This window comes from Cuculus canorus, chromosome 3, assembly GCF_017976375.1.
Source record: "Cuculus canorus isolate bCucCan1 chromosome 3, bCucCan1.pri, whole genome shotgun sequence".
In the NCBI taxonomy this organism is placed as follows: domain Eukaryota; kingdom Metazoa; phylum Chordata; class Aves; order Cuculiformes; family Cuculidae; genus Cuculus; species Cuculus canorus.
In genome coordinates, this window is record NC_071403.1 from 27,068,264 (window position 1) to 27,087,618 (window position 19,355).

Sequence of the window (19,355 nt, forward strand, 5' to 3'; positions counted from 1 at the left end):
CTTCCTACTACTAGAAATTTTGTGAGTTAAGGTTGACAACAAGCAAGCATTCTTTCACCCTTCTTGAAATGAGGGAGTGTCCATCCTGGGCAAGCAACAAGTTCCTCTTGGCACTTGTAGTGAGACCAGCACTGAGTTCTTTCAGGACTAAACGCCCTTCTTGGAGCTGTTTTGTAAGCAGGGATTTTGAGAAAAGAGAAGCAAAGGCATATTCCTGAAACATACAAGTCTTTTCAAAACTTAGGTTTAATAATTTCCAGTGACGCACACTGTGAATTTAGTTCTTTGTTTGCAAGGACAGGTACGAAGGTTAATTTAAAAGTATTTTTCTCCCAAAAGGGCCTTTTATATTTCTCCTCTGCCTCTAATAGCTGCAGAAGCAAGTGACAAATGAGACAGCTGTAAATAAGATAAAAATCTATAGTTACCCTCTTCTGAGTCATCAGTAACAAAGTCCTAGGGTACACCAAGCACAGCACCGTTAGCTGATTGTGGGATATGATTGTCCTGCTGTACTCTGCTCCGGTGTACTTGAGTACCATGTGTAGTTTTGGGCACCACAGTATAAAAAGGATATCAATGTACTGGATAGTGTCCAGAGGAGGGCCACAAGGTTGGTGTAGGATTTAGACAGGAAGTCATACAAGGGGCAGCTAAAGTCACTTGGTGATCAGAAAAAAGCGCAATGGCACTACAACAAAGAAATTTTTGCAGCAAATCCCTCCTCTGTCAGCAATAACCTTCCAAACAGTGGTGCAAATCCTTTCCTTGCATCAGCCTGACACTGGTGTAATTCCAGCAACAAAGCTACTTTTGAGTTACACTTTCACAAAGGAAGTGAAATCAGACCCATCTATTGCAACCAATAAAATCCACACACAGATAATGCATTTTTCTTGGAAGAAGACCCTCCTTTCAAAAACTTTACTTGAGAGAGCTTTTAATGACATTGACATCCTATTCTGCCATCCTGACTTCCATGTTTGTGCACTACTGGAGACACATGGAAGCTCTAAGCAGGATGCAGAGAATGGAGAGGATGTTGCTGCTGGCATGGCTGACAAGGATGGAGACACAGTAGCTTATGTATAATGTGGGAGTTGTCTGAAAAACCTGAAGATTCATGAAATGGATCACATTGAATGGGGCAGTGCTTACAACAAACACACTGTCCAGAGCAAGAACCATCTTAGTGAGCCTCATGACTCTTTGCCTGGGGATAATAGTGGTGCACCTGCAAAACAAAATATCCCTAGCATGGAAAATCAAAGCGTGAAAATGATGGCATAGATTGAATGTGCTAATGCACTTATTTGAGGCCAAATTCACCTACAGCGCAAGCAAAGGCCAACTCTCTACAACTTCACTTTTTTTGCTGTTTGTGCATTACTGTTTCTTCTGCTTAGGCCGAATCGATCTTTAGCCACACATATACAGGAGCCACTGAGAACTCTTTATGCACATTTGATGAAATGCTGACAGTTATTTTCATTTAAAATATTTACTCTTTTTCAACATGGGAGTTACACAGCTTTGCATCTCTTTAAATCTTGGCCTACGTTTTTTTACTAGCAACTGAACAGAAATATCCAGTTAAAACCTGACTATCATGAGCTTAAAGGAGACTTAGAGCAGAGAAGTAAATCATCCTCTTGCCTGAGGAATTAAAAACCACACTAGAATGGAAATCAATTTCCTTTTAACAGAAAAATTGTACAAGCTGAAATCCAAAACACTTAGTCCTAGAATGAAAACATGCTAACCAGGAACTGCTGTCACAGAAACTGTGGAAAACTGTGTTTCATCTGTTTCATGTGTCAATTTTCTTTTATTGCTTAGACTTCCCCAAGCTGTGGACAGTGGTGTGGTATCATTGTGGGGCCCAGGTTCTCCTTCCCAGAAGGAGGGCAATGCAGCCCGGAGGCACCCGACCTGCAGCTGCCTGTGGTATGGCAGCTGGTACCAGACCTGGCACCACCTTCTTCCACGGTTCCTTAACTGGAAGCTTGGAGCCACAAGACCCAGATGGTCATGTGCCCTCCTGTAGCAGAAGTGCAGGTTTGTGTTATGCCTTTTTGGCATCCTTAGATAAGCTGAGGACTTCAGTCATAACTTTCTCCACAACGTTTCCTTCTAACCGCTCCCTCTTTCTCCCTCCTCTGAATCCTATCTATCTATAGTCTCTTCCCTGGGAACCTAATGCAGTTTCTGAAGCACTGACCGTTGTATGATGTAGTGCCTAAATGTTGTTTTAGTACTGTTCCTTTTGGTCTTTTACATACAAAACCTTTATAGTATAAGCAAACCATGTGAACTAGGAAAAAGTATGAATAATGCTTTACCTTCCTGCTTTCTTGTTTTGCTGATACATCTCCCATGTGCAACATAAAATTGAAATACAGCAAATAAGGATCAATTGTAAAGGAAAAAAGAAAGTTGTTATGGTAAAATAAAGTGTATATCTATAAAGCAAAATGCAAAATGAGCAAACAAGATGATTACACAAAGACCATCTCAGAAATGTAAAAAAAGTATAACATATTTTTCGTAAAATGGTCTCTGATTTGTGATTCTTGATTATAGATACATGAAGTCCTGCAAGTACTTTTAAGTATTGAAGCCTGTGTTCAGTCTGTGGAATAACTCTTGTAGACTACAAGAGGATAATTACAAATTATACCTCTTAGCTTTCCAAATTCTGTATGTGCGTGCTTTTTCCAGCGCCTGTATAATTAGTGAAAATTCTTGCAAGCATCTATGCAGGACAGAGCCTGCTTAGTCCCCTGATATATCACTAGTTTGATAGTAGACCACTGATGACCACCTTCTGAGCATAGTTTTTTCAGCCAGTCTTGGGTCATTAGCATAATCTAATCTACAGCATCTTTCCTAGCTGTTTTGCTGGTAGCTTGTTAAAGTTCAAGTTATTTTGTTTCTATTTTTATTTTATCAACTGGGGAACTTTTGTCAAAGAAGGAAATTAGACTGTTTCATTATAATTTGTTCCTGACAAACAGACATTGAGTTTTTCTTATCACTTTACAGACTGAGCATTTAATAATTTGTTAAACTTTCTTGTTATTAAGTTCATTGTTTTTTACCCTACCAGAACCTTCTTTTACTTGTCTTCATACTTTTCTGTGTTAAAACCTCTAGAGTGGGCTTAAACAAGCCTCTGACAATTAGTCATGCCTGCTGAGAGAGGATGGACTAGACTAAATTCCCCAAATCCTTTCAATTCTTTTTTTCTCCTATTTTCTCTGACTTCTTTCAGGCTGTTGGGGTCTCATATCCTTCACAAATTCTTGAAAATAATCAGTCATATTTCAGGGATTGTTTTTACTAATACCTTAAGTCTTTAGCAGTGAATTCCATCAAGTTTTGCTAACATTAAAATATTTACCTTCTGTACTGTTACACATTTTTCTTTTTTCTTTTTTTTTTTTTTTTTTTAATCTGGTGCTCCAAAGTATAGAATTAATTCAATTGAAAATCTAGTTGCAATTCAGTTGGAGAGGGGGAGGGAGAAGGGAGACTGGAATAAAAAAAAGCTCCAGTAGCCTCTTAGGTTTTGTCCACGTTAGCAAATAGTACGAATGAATAGCGAAAATCTGTATATTGGTGCTTAGGACGTGACACATTATAGGGGGTTTATCTTTCAATTTTATTTAATTAGATTGAGGGCTGTGTACACAACAGTGGTTGGAGTCCATTCATTGAGTTCCTGAAGCACTTCTTTTAGTCTGATTTCACCTGAAAAGAATACAGATCATGTGCTCTGAGACTGCCGAATAATGTGAACTCAAGTGTTGTAATTAAAGACAATTGAGATACTCACGGCAGGAGTACCTTCCTTATCCAAATGAACATGTTAACACAAAACCACCCATTATCAGCCAAAATTTGCTCTCTATTATGTAAACTTTTTGAAATTTTCTTTTATGTGTCTCGCTAGTCATTACTCAACAAGCTAGTTTGACTTCAAAAAATAGGCAGGAATCTGCTTGGCCATAAGATACTGTAAAATCATGTATGCAGTTTGGGGAGTGTTTAATCTCTTTTTTTGATCTATATTTTCCAAACATAAGAGCCTGCTAAGTCAGTGAGGGCAACAAGATGTCATCTGTGAACAACAGTTACCTAAATGCAACAGGAGAAGCTAAGGAGAATCAGAAATTCTTCACTATTACATTTGCCGTGTGGGAGTTGTATTGCTGATCTTGATAGTACTGGGGCTGCCTCTGTATTGCCAGCACAATCTGAGATGCAGTGGTTTGAATGATACAAGGCTCAGCTTAGTCTTTAATTCTATTCTATTCCTTCCTTCCTTCCTTCCTTCCTTCCTTCCTTCCTTCCTTCCTTCCTTCCCTCCTTCCTTCCTTCCTTCCTTCCTTCCTTCCTTCCTTCCTTCCTTCCTTCCTTCCTTCCTTCCTTCCTTTCTTCCATCCGACCACCTGCCAGGGATGTCAAAGGCTAAATGGATGGTATGCTCAACACCAGATGTAAAAATGGTGCCCCAGGCTTTGAAAGCTTACCAGAGAACATCAAGTGAGGTTAGACCAAAAGTCAAACTTTCCAAACCATCTTTGAGCTTTATTACTTTTGAGTAGATCCACAAAGTGGACATCAGAATAATGATGCTACTCGTGAACGTATATTGACTCAAATTGCCTTAATGTTGTTCTCAGGTGGGTTAGGCAAAATGGCTGGACAAGAGCCAGTTACCTGTAAAAGCAGGTAACAAAGCAGTAGAATAGAAAACCAATAAAATATTTAGGTTAATATTGTTGTCTGTAAAATTAATATTTTATGGGAAGGATACTGCATTTTTTAAAAGTTGTCTATTACAACATGCCATGTGGCTATTCAAGCAATTCCCTTAACATTCAATATGTTGTTGTAACTGATCATGATCACGTTATTTAATTAGTATGATGGGAGTTTTTAAGAAATTAAAGTATATTAGCATGTAGGAGACACAATTTAGAAACTCAGACATACAAGAAGCAGGCAGAGATAAATTGAGATTAAGTTAGTTCTGAAAGTGTTTAGTGCAGGCAAGACTGCTATTTAAAAAATAGAATATTGTGATATGTTTTTTTATCTAGAATTGCTCATGTGTTATAGCTTTAATTTAAATGTTTAGTCTCCACAGAACTGAAGACTTAAAGACTTCGCTAGAAGTAATGTTCAGTTAGCAGCAGCTTATGAAGCAAAAAAATATTCAGCTTATTTTTCCTGACCTTCACGTTCTGTAAAACATTAGGGTGACCTTTGTCAGATCAAAATGAATTAAAGTGGGCAATCTTTGAAAAGAAGGGAGAATATTAAATGCAACAATTCACATGTCATAAGAAGGGGCATGGTCAAAAAGTGCTGGGTGCAGACTATGCAACAGAGACTGAAAATTTCCTGCGCTCTGGGATTTGGTACTGTTGGTGGCTGTCAAACTCACTGTACTCTGTAAAGTAGTTTGAAGAGAGATTCAGCAATGCCCTGTGATGGCTTTGGGGTGCTATAATCACATGAGACATCGAGAAAGTAGCACCAACCGATCTCACTTTGGTGCTGCACAGGCCAGCTGCTGCAGACACAGCTGTCATCAGCAAGGTCTCATAGTGGAGACCTTGGCAGAGGGGTGACACTCATCACATTGCTGTCAACTAAGGATATGATCAGTTATGGTCTCCCCTGATACGTGTTAAGAGGTCTGTCTCTCAGGTGCTAGTCCTGCTGGTGGCATCTGACCCTCTTGTCGCCCAGACTGTAGGTGACTGGATGCTTATGGTTCTGCCTGGCCCGATGTCCACTAACTTGCTCCCTAGATCAGAGAAAAAGGCAAGTGGAAGAACCTAGCCTCTGCCAGCAGGAGCTGGTGGGTGGTAGAGGAACCATAATCCTGAAAAGAAACATGGGAGTTGTAATTTATGGAGAAAACTCAGTTCACCCATTTATCAATTCATAATTCTTGCATTAATAACAAGCAATACAGTCAGTGAAAACTCCTGAATGCCAACATTTTACACAAAAAAGGAGAGATGTAACTTTGGAGCATTATTTTTTAAAAAATACCCACTATATTTTATGTCCAGCCTCTACAATAATGGATCAAAAATTTCATTCTGTCCTCTTCAAATATGTCACACATACATTTTTTTTTCATGCAGAATGCTGGAAGAGTTTTAGATAGTAGCAGTGAAACACAGCTCTCTTGTTGGAGTTAGGTTGACTCATTTTCTTTTAGAAAGATTGAAAACTCTGAATCATTGTCCCAGAAATCTTTTGAAACTGTAATTTTCTTAACTTAAAATGATTTACTATCTGCCATGAGAAAGACAAATTATTAGGAATCTAATAAATACTTGGAAATTATTTTCTTAGTGATTAACTATTAGCAACTTCTTTGCTCTACCAAATTCCACCCTGTTGATTTCATGTCAGAGTATTTAAATTTTGTACAAGTTGAAAGGATAAAAGAGAGAAATGTTTAAGTACTGGTGAAGTTTTCACTGAATTTTAGTGCTTGTAGATTAGAAAAAAAATGACAGCCTGACAAAATAACACAGTCCAACTAGTGTAATATCAACGTTAAGGTGGTTTCTGCTACTGCCTAAGGCACCCTTATTCTAAAGAATTACCTATACGTGGAATCCCATGGTGCTTGTGCTCAGCTATTTAAGAAAGCTGATTTGGAAACATGTCATTCTTGAAGAAGACTTTCCCCCCCCCCCCCAGAAACTAATGTTTTGGTGTGTTCTGAAGAATGTCTATTAAATAGGTATTAACATAAGAGACCAATTCTCTATCACTCTTAAGCTATACCTTAACTAGAAATGACTCTCCATCAATGAACTATTTAGGTTGTTTGTAGATCATGTGAGAGAAATGCAGAAAAAACATACTAAAAGGAACAGTCTTGATAATAACGTGATTCCTTCTTAGAAGTATTTTATGAAAGAAAAACAGGTATACATATGTATTAGGGAGATTAAAATATTAGAAAAAAAGAAACAGTTTGGTGGAAATATTCTAGATTTACATTGTTAAATCCACATAAAGCCAGATAGGTATTAATAACATCAACTGCAATGTGTGTAAATTGAACATAGCACTTTGTTTTAGATACGCTGGTATGTATATAAAATTAGTTTACTAAAAACAGGAACACTGTTGTGAATTTTATTCGGTGCAGCTGAGAAGAAATTTAGTAAGTGACTGACTGTTGCAGAATGTTTTTGTTAGGCTGAAATGGCAGATTTAATTGGACTGTGGATTAAATAATGCAGTACTGCTTCCAGTAAATAACTGGAAATATTATTGACTGGGCAGCAATAACTATCAAAACCTGTGATTCCTTTGCTGTGTTGCCATATCTGTATGAATGCATAGTCATACTTGTGTATTTTATACTACGTAAATATCTGAGGATATTTAAAACAATCAGAGGATCCTTGTCTGTGGTTGCTGGCAGCACATTTCCTGCAACCCCCTGGGATATTTGTTGGTCAAGGTTCTGTACTGTTTTTTCACAGATCAGGTTCACCAGCCTGTCAGAACAAGGTGCCTCCAGAATCTCATTTGCTTGGTATTATACCCTTTGGGATAATGAATACCATAAGATCAGGATAGATTCATATTTCATGTGACAATAAATTATTTTCAGTCTCTCTTGAATGGGAAATTCATATATATATGAATTCATATTTATATCTATATGAAATAGATTTCTTTCATTATTAAAGCTTTAGAACAACCAAGTTCGTTTCGCTAAATAAAGTTAAACTAATGACCGTTCTTGCTGGAATCAGCAAAAGGTTCTTCTGGCATATGATTATCTTAAAAAGCTATGTCTAATTTCATGCAGTTATTCTAAGTCCTCATGATGATGACAGAAAGAACAGAAATCCTCTACATTTGCAATGGTAGAACTGCTTCGTACCATTCTCAGTACTGCTACTTCTCCTATTTCACTGGCTTCCTCATTGACATAGCTTCTGACACTGATACTGCTTACAGAATCAGTGTAATTGAGAGTAATTTACAGGCTTCTCAGGTTCATAAACTTGTGATTATGCCTGCATTACACAAAATTTGACCTCTTAGTCTCCAATTAAGCATGGTATACATTGAACTTGCTTTCATTTTTCAAGTGATGCAAACCCAAACATCTCCATACAAAGAACGGGAACAATACTACAACTCTTTCAACTCTTTTTAGAATTGTCAGCAGAGATTTTTCCAAAGAATGAATACTGAAGAAAGATATGATGGACATTGCAAAAAAAAAAATCAGTGAATAAACTGTGAATTAAAGGTAGTGTATGTGTGAAAATGAAAGTGGATAGAATGGAAACAGGGCAGATGAGGGAAGAACAGAAAAGTGAGCCCAATAGCTGATATGGAGTAAGAAGTGCACCTAACCAGGCCCTCCACTTCTTACTGGCTATAAGGAAGGTGATAGGACATGATATTTTATGATGTGCTGTGTTCTCCATACACCTGTGAATCACCTTGTAGACACACCTGCTGCCTGCCATTAATGAGAGACTGAACTTTATGTTTATGTTTATGTTTATGTTTATGTTTATGTTTATGATGTGGTGCACACATTTTGGGTAACACAAAAATGCCTTTATGGTTTTATATACTTCTCCTTATTAGAAAGGTTTCAGTGAGATCTCCCTTTTGTCTCAACCTGATAAAGCTCACAAAGTTCCTAACCACAGAAACACTGGTTACTTACTCTTTTGTTAAGAAATTTGTATTGCATAAAGGTTTTTGAGACAGGTTCATGTGCAAAGAGATTTATTAGCAGGGTCTGTAGCTGATGGAATACAGTTACTTTAAGGAAAAAATCCAAATGAAAGGAGAGAGAGCAGAAAGGGAAAGCTGTCCTGAGTGGCTGAAAGGAGTGAGAGCAGAAAGGGAAAGCTGTCCCGAGTGGCCATCTGGGAAGAGAAGCAATGGGAGGTCTTCAGACAACCATCCCTCTCTGGGGCTCTTCTCCAGTGCCATACGAAGTTCCCCCGGTAATGCTTTTTCCACAGTATCAACATAGTTTTCATCAGGACTCACTTCTTACCAGCTGCTCCTGCCTATGGTGCTGTTGGTGTTGCTGAGAACATGCTCTGCAGAGGCTGCACGCTGACTTGCTGCTAAGTTCAGGGCATGCATGTTTTTGGGTCTACTAATGTCAACCAGAAGTTTTTACCACAGGGTAGGAAAAGAGAGGGGAAGAAAGGGTGATTCTCACGCTGGTGGCACTCACTTCCCATGAGAACCCACCCTTAAAATGCAGTTGGGTCTGCAGGTGCAGGATAACCATGCAAGATCCACAGCGTGGGAACAAGGGAAAAGTGCTGCCCCTGAGGCTCTGGGAAAGGCTGCCACGGCAGCTTGGGTGACTGGGGGCAGAGCTGCCAGTAGAAAGCCAGCTACAGAGCTTCAGAGAGAGGGCTGTTTACAATGCAAAAGCGTGTGGCTCTTAAGGCACCGTGTGTTATGTAGCTTAACAGATGATATTGCCTTCGCACAAAGAACCAGAGCCCAGCACAGCTCAAAATTTATCAAAAGTGAATGTAACTGATGTTGACAGCAGCTGCAGTCTACTGGTTATCAGACTACTGTAGCCTGGAATAAAACTCTGTTAATGGGCATTGAAGGAATTGCATATCCAAAGGAACCCTGTAAACTGGGGTGTGTACTGGATCCACATCATCCAGCTCCAGAGGATGAGCTGTGTATTTGCGATCCTGGCTCTTTTTGCTGTGTGGACATTGTTTTCCTTGATATACATCTGAGTTTTGAAGGGATTCTCACAAAAGTAAAGGGAAGGTTGCAAATAATGCCTTAAAATCTCTCCTGCATATATCTGTATTTCCCTAAGTGTGGTAAGGTGACTTTTCATAGTTTCTGGATGGATTATTTTGCTGGACATTTTCATATGCTGATATGTGACTATAAAGAACAATTTCCCTGTGCTTCTAATTCTCTTTTTTTATATTCATCTGAGGAAAGAAAAAAAATAATTTCATGAACTTAAAGACAACAAGGAAATTATTAGGCTGGATGGAATGAAAACATCACAACAAATTCAATTTAATGTAAATGATTCCTTTTCTTGATAGAAATCAGAGTGTTGGTATTTTGACTTACCTTTCCCCAGACCGTAAGAAATTAATCTCACTCTAAACACTTGTCAAGCAGCTTTTTTCTCTATTCTTTTGCAGCAGTGGGCTTCTATTGGTTGGTTCAGTTTGGATGTAATTTTCAATCTTGTCTATTGTCCGATGACAGATTTGGGAAATGAAACATGAATGGTGCATTTGGGAAAACATGCTGTTTTGAAAATAAGTTGTAATTTCCACTTCAAACAGCGAGTTGAACTCAAAGGCAGCCATGTGTCCTCATCTGACAAAGTAATTATCTGTAATAAAAGAGTTTTTTGTTGGGAAAAGTCTGAAGAATACTTACCTGAAACAAACAATAATAGGAGTGTCTGAGCTGCATTTCTGGAGAAGGAGGCAGTGATGGAGCCTGCAGAGCTCTCAAAGGATACAGGGCACCAGGTATGTGGTGTACCTGGAGGTGCTCAGGGCCAGGCTGGATGAGGCTATGGGACTAGATAATCTTTAAGGTCCCTTCTGATGCAAACAGTTCTATGATTCAATGATTCTATGAATTGGCCTGAAATGTACCACTGTTAGGATTTCCTCAGGAGGCAGCAAAGCACACTACACCCAAAGGCAAATCAATGGCTGCTCAGGAGATTGAGCTTTTAAAGGCTTTTTCCTGTTCCTCTGGCTGGGGTGTATGTGATTGCATGTGAAGCAAAGCAAGGAGTGACAGAAAAATGAGTGTCAAGAATGAGTAAATAGGTCAGTCCATGGTGAATCAAGTGGTTCTGTCTTTAAACAATTGTAATCCCATGACTTTCATGGAGATATGGCCCCACCCTACCAGAGATACTGCCTCAGTAAATATTTCTTAGAGTAACATTACAGCAATGTGTAAATCGGGAACACATTTTCTTATGCCTGCCAGTCTTGGCTGCTGTAAATGCTTGGAACACCTGCCAGTTTCTTCTCAGTCATCACAGAGCTACTTACTCTGGATTTATATTCTCCGCTTCACCTCTCCATTTATGTGCCTGAAGCCTGTAAGTGGATAGCCTACATAAATGTTTATGCAGCCCTCAGAATTGATTAGTACCCTATGCAACTCTCAGACTTCAGGAACTTGTCAGGGAACTTTTTCCTGACAAGGAAGGTCCCTTCCAACGCAAAATGTTCAATGATTCTATGAGTCTATGATTCTGCGGTTCTATGATTCTATATTAGGATTACTGTCTATGTGTGCCTATGTGCATCCCTGTCCAGAGAACAGATTCTTGCTTTGCTTGTTATGAATTTGTCTTTTAAATAGTACATAAAAGTTCTATTAACAAAGTTTCATCCAGATTTAGTTTATGCAATGTCTATCTGTGGCATAAACATAAAACTCTATTAAAAAAGTGTGATTGATGTCAGTTTAGGAAACTTTCTCATAGATTTTAATATGCATATTCAACTTGCATACTTTTCCTTAATATTTTCTCATTTCATATTAAAATGAGCAATGAAAACCAAACTTTTATACATTTTACCCCTCATACATTTACCCCTAGAACAGCTCGTTTTGCCTCTTCTCAAGATTTTATAAAGGAACTTGATTTGTCAAAAAAATAATAAAATACTAAGTATTTGTTAGAATATTACATGACATGGTTCACTCCTATTACAAAACAGAGGATGTATGGGAATAAAAACATTATCCAGCAATATGACAGATATTAATTTGCATATGGTAGTCATTTTATTCAGCTCAGGCTTCTTCTGGAAGTGCCTTCCTAGGTCTGACCTGCTCCCATCTTCCTTTAGAAATGCTTTCATTTTTGAGAAACGTGAAAGAGAACGTGAAGCTGTCCAATGCTGCATTATCCATTGCATTCTTTTAACAAGATGGCTGTTAGTCTCTTCTTCCAAGTAACTAGTGATAGGATGAGAGAAAATGGCCTCAAGTTGCACCAGAAGGTTCAGATTTGATATCAGGAAAAATTTCTTCACCAAAAGGGTTATTGGGCACTGGGAGAGACTGCCCAGGAAGCTGGATTAGTCACCATCTCTTGAAGTATTTAAAAGACAGATAGATGGGGTGATCAGGAATACAGTTTAGTAGTGGACAGGTATGGTTGGTGTTGACAATATCAAAGGTCTTTTCCAACCAAAGGATTCTGTGATACTATGGTTCTATGATTCCAAATTGTGATTGTAACTCTTGCTTTTACTGTGAATGTGGGATGATTTTTGTATCCACAGACTTGGTATAGAAATCACCTTACCTAACTTCGCTTACGAATTTGATGTCTAGTGTAAGCTGTTTGTCTAGGCTCTCTCTCTCAGTATCTCTAATAAAGTTTGGTTTTTTTCCAGTCTACTACAGAGACACAGAAGAACCTGCAGCTTGCAGAACTCCACCTGGCCACTCACAAGCCACATTCAGAAGTCAATCTCTATTAATCATCATAATATCCTAAAAGGGCCTGTGTGAGAAGAGTTTCTAATTTTGTTTTTCATGTTGCCTTCACTGCACGCTACAAGCCATGAAATAACTGTTTCCAAAGAAACAAATTTTAGCTAGAGGGAATGAGCTAGATGAAAATATTTTTTCAAAGATTTTTAATAAATTCTGAAGTATGATTCACTCTCATCTGGTTATGATGCTGAAACCAAAGCCAGACATCTATAAAGTGTATCTGCTGGCACTAATGACTGGAGCCTGTGGAGAGAATGTCACATAAGTGATATTTTTCCTCCAGTGCTTTTAGCTTTGTCGAGTGCAAATTCTCCAGTAAAAGAAAAGCTCCAAAGTGGGTTTCCCACAAGGCATCAGATGCTCAAGCAGACAGGTTCCAAAGCATCTGAAAACTGCCTGTACATGTCATTTTATGAAAAAGTTAAAATGGGTATTTTCTACTTTATTTCATTCACATTAACAGGACAAATCATACTAAATTAGAAATTATTTCTGGACCCAGAATGAAAAATCCCAAATTCTAAACTTGCACACTTTATACTAAATTTAATCATCAAAGAATACATATTGAACAGTTGCCCCATGGCTGACGTAAAGGGAAATGTTGTAATATCCACTGTCTTATGATTTACACTGAAGTTCAGAAAATGATGATCAGTATCCAGAGGCCAGGACACGTATTTTCATACAAACTTTTGTATAGTTTCCCGAGGTGGCTCTGAGCCACAATATTTAAATAGTACACAGTAAACTTTTTAATCTCAAAAAATTTTGTCCACATTTTATAGTTTATAACATTCTAGTATTTTATTAAGGCAGTGGTGCTTCTCCTCTGCTAAAACTATCACTTTATGAAAAAAAGCCAAACATTGTAACAACAAATGTCAGGCCTCTCCTCCTTTCTCCTAGCTTTTATTGCCTAGTAGACATCATATAGTGTGGAATATCCCATTGATCAGCTTGGGTTCACTGTCTGGCTGTGTCCATTCCCAAGATCTTGCTCACCCTCAGCCTACTGGGTGAGGCAGAGGGAAATGTTAGAGAGATGTCATGCTGTGGGAGCACTGCTTAGCAGTAGCCAAAACACTGGTGTGTTATTAACACTTTTTCTAGCCACCAATACAAAGCACAGCATTGTGAGGGCTGCTAAGGGAAAATGTAAATCCACCTCAGCCAGATCCAATAGGCTTCTCTTCAGTTCTACTTCTGCAGATGAAACTAATTAAAAACTGATTTGAATGATCCAAATCCATTTAAAAAAGAAGTGTTGAGCAGTCATGACAATGTGATAATCCATATACTGGCTTCCACTCCAGTAACAACTTCAAAGAACATCACAAGTGCATTATGTGTTGTCATCAGTTATTTATCCCCTCTGACTGCATTATGTGCTGTCATCAGAATTTATTTACACCCTCCTGGACAGAGAGTCTTCATTAAATATAAGTGTCAATGTTAAGTGTCAACTCGGAAATAATGCTTCAGGTCAAAGACAAGGTGATTTATAGGTATCACACTTTTAAAAACACAACCACATACCCTTTTTTTCAAATAGAAAAGAAGATGGCATCCCTTATGGGCTACGTCTGCAATTGCAGTAGCACCATCTTTGAAGTCCTCACACCTAGACTCCTCCTCCCCTACAAAATCTAGCTATTCCCAGCAAACCAGCTTGAGTTGAAGGAAGCTTTTTAAAATTTCCAGCTCTAACCATAGCATGGTTGATGCTAACCATAGTCCACTTTCGTTCTGCTCTCACTTGATCCCTGGTCTCTGAGAAGAGCAGGTCCAACAGCAGCAGTCCTATACCTACCTAACACTATTTTGTAGCCCTTTCATGCTGGTAAGCAGAGACACTAAGCTTTGCATTTCAGTGAGGAATAAAGAACAGAATGGTTGAGATATGTTATAGGTTACTGGGTATATTGTTTAGTGTGTTGGGGTTTTCTTTTGCTAGATTTAGGAAAAGCAGCTATCTAGGACTGGAAGACATAGCCCTTGTCATGCAACTGAGTCATTGGCTGTCAAAGGCAACAAGATGAGAAAAGCTCTCCTTATAACACAGGAATTTTCTTTCAGAAATAATGATTTTACTTCCACTACTCTTACTGAAGGTCATCACAGGACTTCACTGTTCTGGAAAGTAAAAAACACCTTCCATTTATCAGTCTTTTAATACCTCTTGACTGCTGTCTGCCCAGTTGCTCTTGTACTTTTTGACTTTGGTTTAAACAGTCCTTTACTGTTTCTGCTGTATCTGATCCTGATTTATAGAGAGCAAACATACAGCCTTTTCCTAAAAAAACCCCCAAATCTGGGTGCATTTTCGTAGCTCTCCATTCTTCTGGTTCTAGTAATTGTTCTTTTCTGTTCTTATTCCAGTCTGAATACCTTATCTTCCCTGGAAACAGCTGTTGAGAGTTGTATTTCAGGCCTTGTTATGAGCCTGGAGAATGGCATTAATTTCCCTTTTTCCCCCTGAAAGTCAGAACATGACATGTATTACAGCTGTGTGTGCTTCTCATGCAGCATTAGCCTAATGATAGTCCACAACATTCTCAGGAATTTTTCCTCTGTTGTTTTCTGACTGACAGCCGTGCTTTCTATTTATTAAAAAATGATTAAGAAGATAATAATATGGCTTTGTGCTATTAATATTACTGCATTTCCATTGCACTAGGCCCTCCTCTATTCTTTATCTGGTTCTTTCCTCATACAGCCTCATACTCCTTCAAATCAGCCGTGTCCCCGCAATGTATGTCGAGGAATACTAGAGACACCTACACCTTGATCCAGATATCTGAGGAAAAATATTAAATCCGGCTGGCCCCACGATCAGTCCTTGGAAATTCCATGTTAACCTACTTTCTCCTGAAAATCTTTTCAGGAAACATGTTTCTTATTAACATCACCTAGTTCCATCCACAATTTAGTTGTTTTTTTCTCGTGTTGTAATTTTTGAACTCATTAGATTGCTCTTTAACTGACTTAGTTACTTCCAGCATGCTAACATACAAAATCTAATAACATGTAATTTCTAATCTGGATAGACTAGTTTTATGTGGCAGTTTCAAAAATTTTCTGATGGTGATTCTACATTCATTTGCAAATACAGCATCTCCAGCTGAAGACTCAGAATGCAAGTAATAATTGTTGTGACATTTATTTTGAAATCTGTTTTAGGAAATGCTACTTTACCACTTGCTATTAGTTACCTTATGAAGAATTAAGTTAATCTGAAAAGATGTACTTATAGATAATTGAAATAGTACTTGATTCCTTTTTCTCTTCTGTAACATGGTCTTAAAAATATAAAGAGACTAATGCAGCTAATTGATGTTGTCTGAATGACATTTTCCCCCTCCACACAAAGACATAACCATTCTTCCAGCAGATGATCCACCAAAGTCAATAGGTTTACATAAAGTACTTGCTAGCAGAACTTCAGCTTTTAAGTACCAGCTTTTCTAGGTTGCTAGGATGAAGATTATTGAGTGAACAGTGAACTCTTGTAGCATTTTCTTCACCATTTCCTTTTTAATTAAATAGCAGCATATCTAAATTCCCTCTATTATTCCATAGGAATGAAATTCATTCATTCAAGGAGAGCCAGCCAGAAGTCATTGAGTTAGTAGTTTTAAATTAAACCTCATGGAATAGGCATATTTTACATGCAAGTTTTATTAGGAATTTTAGTTATTTTCTCCCAGTAAACTGCAGATAATATCACTTTAATTCACACTTAAAAATGTTTGTCCGTAGCTGTCAGACTTGCAAATTAAATTGGAGAGCTGAAATTCCAAGGTTTGTTCTTTAACATGTTCTACCATCAGTAAAGCATCATTCTACTGGAAAGTAAGTATCTTAATTAAAGAGATAATCTGGCTTCTTTCTTAAGAGAATTGACTCTGTAATCCTAACAAAATTAAAATGTGTGCATGAGAAAACTTGTTCAATAAAGAGAGAAGATACAACTCTGAAGCAGAGCCATTGAGTAAAATCAGATCTGTTTAGTGGAAGGTGAGAATTTTACATTGTAATTTTTGAAATGTAGCTATGTTATAAATGTACATCTATCTACAGAATCTGAGGTTTGAGGCTCTTTTTTTTTAGTGTTGGTAACTACCACATTAACTTCTAAATACACTGTTTCCAAATTCCTGCATGTGAATGTTCATGCCCATAAATTTGAATGCCTGTAATTTTCTCAAGAAAACATGGTTTAATTTTTTTTCAAGTCATTGTCTGTGCCTGTTCCCCGTCTCTCATATTTTTATTTAAATTAGAAAAAGGCTTTTCACCAGGGGATAAAAAATCTTTGTTCCTTCTAAGTTTCCTTCCATTCTATTATTTTAGAGGCTCTATAACTAATTTTTTAGAAACTCGGTGGTTTCTTTTTTTCTTTCTATTCATTCATGCATTTGAAAGGCATATTGCCATTCCGTTCACTTCAGACATACTGTTTTCACGTTTCTTCCCTTCTGCATTCAGATTATGTGCTACAATGTTCTTGAGTGCGTGCGGCATTGGATTTCTGGTAGTTTTCAGGGAAGTTTACTAAAGCTCAGGGGCTGACAGACACTTAGCCTTAGGCTGGCCTTTGGAAATCTTTCCTTTAAAAGCATGGTATGTTGAGGTGGACTCCATCTATTAATCCTCTGTATTATTTTTATGCTGTCGTATTTTATGTAAAATTTGTGCTCCAGAGAAAAGCCACTTTTTCAAGATACATGCTTATGAGTTTAGAACTGGTGATAGCATAAACCAGTCGAGATCAAACTATTTATTAAATAGAAAAAGAGATATCTTGTTAAAAATAAGAGACTAGAAAGTATTTTCTGGCATAAACGTTGTCTGGGTCAGATTTTATGACCAAAAAAACTTTAGCAGCTTCAACAGTTTTACCTGCTCAGTATACTAAAAAATATCTTTTATTAATTCCTATCATGTGAGAATCCTCAACTGGCACTAAGGTCCTTTTTCTAGAAGTAAAGTGATTCTCAAAAAAAGCAACGAATTTGAGGAAGCCATTGTAAATTAACAAAAGTTCATTATTAAAATAATCTGAGGCAGAATTCAGGTTTCCAAAGGAGAAAAAGACTATATTTCAACTGATCTTAAAATAAAGCATTATAATGCCTCTATAGCGGCACAAGTAAAGTTTAGCCTAGCTTTTACTTGTGCTAGTGGGAAGATTGCTGCCAATTATAATGGAAACCAGGGAAGAAGGCACTTATTTTGGTTTCCTTGAATATGTTTGAAGACAATCATGCACTTAAGTACTTTATCATAAGAGAAAAGGCTAAGCAAGCCTACTTTACAGCTATCTATAGTGATATTTTTTTTTTTTTAAATGAGAAGTAAATGCCAATGACTAAATGGAACAGGAAAAACTTGCTATCTTTGTCTTTTCTGGGCAATTAACTTCCTTAGTGCAGTCATAATTTATTTTTTCAGCAATAAATCTTATTGAAAAATGTATTCAATGCTGTACCTTATTATTGTGAACACAATGAGGATATTTCCAACTAAGCCTGTTGAACAAATAACTCCAATCAAAGATGGAAAGACGATTGCCTCTGCAGCACTGACTATCTGGTAGTGGTTCCATCCACTCCAAGGTATGTTAAACAAGCCTGGTGTGCAGTGCTGACAGGAAGGCTGAAGTTCACTCATTCTCCAGTGAGTTTTGAACATAGTTCTGTAGTACCAAGAGAAAATAAATTATTCGTGAACTAATAATTTGAATAGTTAAATCTGCTATTTAAGAGTACCTTACTGTTTAATGGCAAACTGCGTTTCATAAAAACTCTACACCAGGAGAATTTGTACATTCAGGATTGTACATAAAAAGAACTGGATGATGTTGTTTTCAAAACGTAAGCTGTGATGTAATAACTCCATTATAAATTAAACAAATTCGTTTAATTTATAAACTCTCAGAAAGGCCACTGTCTACTTTTTCTTTTGGCTGTAGTGGTCCCCATAGACAAGAAGTTGAACACAAGCCATCAATGCACCCTTGGAGAAAAGGGAGTCAGCGACATCCAGTGCTGCATTAGGCAGAGCATTACCAGCAGGACAACAGACGTGATTCTTTCCCTCTGCTTAGCCCTGATGACACATCTGCAGTGCTGGATCTATGTCTGGACTCTGAAGTACAAGTGAGATGGAGACTTGGTGGAGAGCTGTAAAGTTAGAAAATGGACTGGTGCAGCTAGCATATGAAAGGCTGAGAGAGCTAGAGTTGTTCAGCTTGGAGAAGGGAAAGCTCAGGAGAATCCCAGCAATGTGTGTAAATACTTGGTTGTTGGGGAGTGAAGACGTGGGAGCCAGACTTTTCTCAGTGGTGCCAAGTGGCAGGACAAAAGGCAACAGGCACAAACTGAAATGCAGAAAACTCCATCTCAACACAAGAAAGAATTTTTCCCTGTAGAGGTAGTCAAATTCTGGACCTAGGTTGCCCTGAGGGGTTGTGGAGCCTCCAGATATCTCCAACTCTTTGAATATTTCCTATGGATGTTAGAAAACTCAACTAGATGTGGTCCCAAGCAACATGCCTGAGCACACCCTGCTTTGAGAAGGATGTTTCACTAAGTGATCTCCAAAGGTTTGTTTTATGACTTCTTGATTATGTGAATTATGAGACAATGATAAGTCTATTTTTTTAAATTCAAAATCACCTTTAATCTTTTGTGTCTATTTTGAGATGCCTTAAGCTACAATGAACTTGTAGTTTTCTCAGCTACAAGTTACACCTGAGGACAAAGCTATTGGTGCAA

At 37.8% G+C, this 19,355-nt stretch overlaps 1 protein-coding gene across 1 annotated transcript; it reads right to left on the bottom strand.

Moving 5' to 3' along the window:
• Window positions 1–915: 915 nt before the first annotated feature.
• On the bottom strand, window positions 916–18,249 carry MCHR2 (melanin concentrating hormone receptor 2). The gene is given in 5 exon segments (XM_054061395.1): window positions 916–1,234; window positions 2,343–2,462; window positions 4,536–4,666; window positions 4,668–4,722; window positions 18,068–18,249. Coding segments are annotated over 5 exon segments (807 nt in total).
• Between the last annotated feature and the right edge of the window lie 1,106 nt (window positions 18,250–19,355).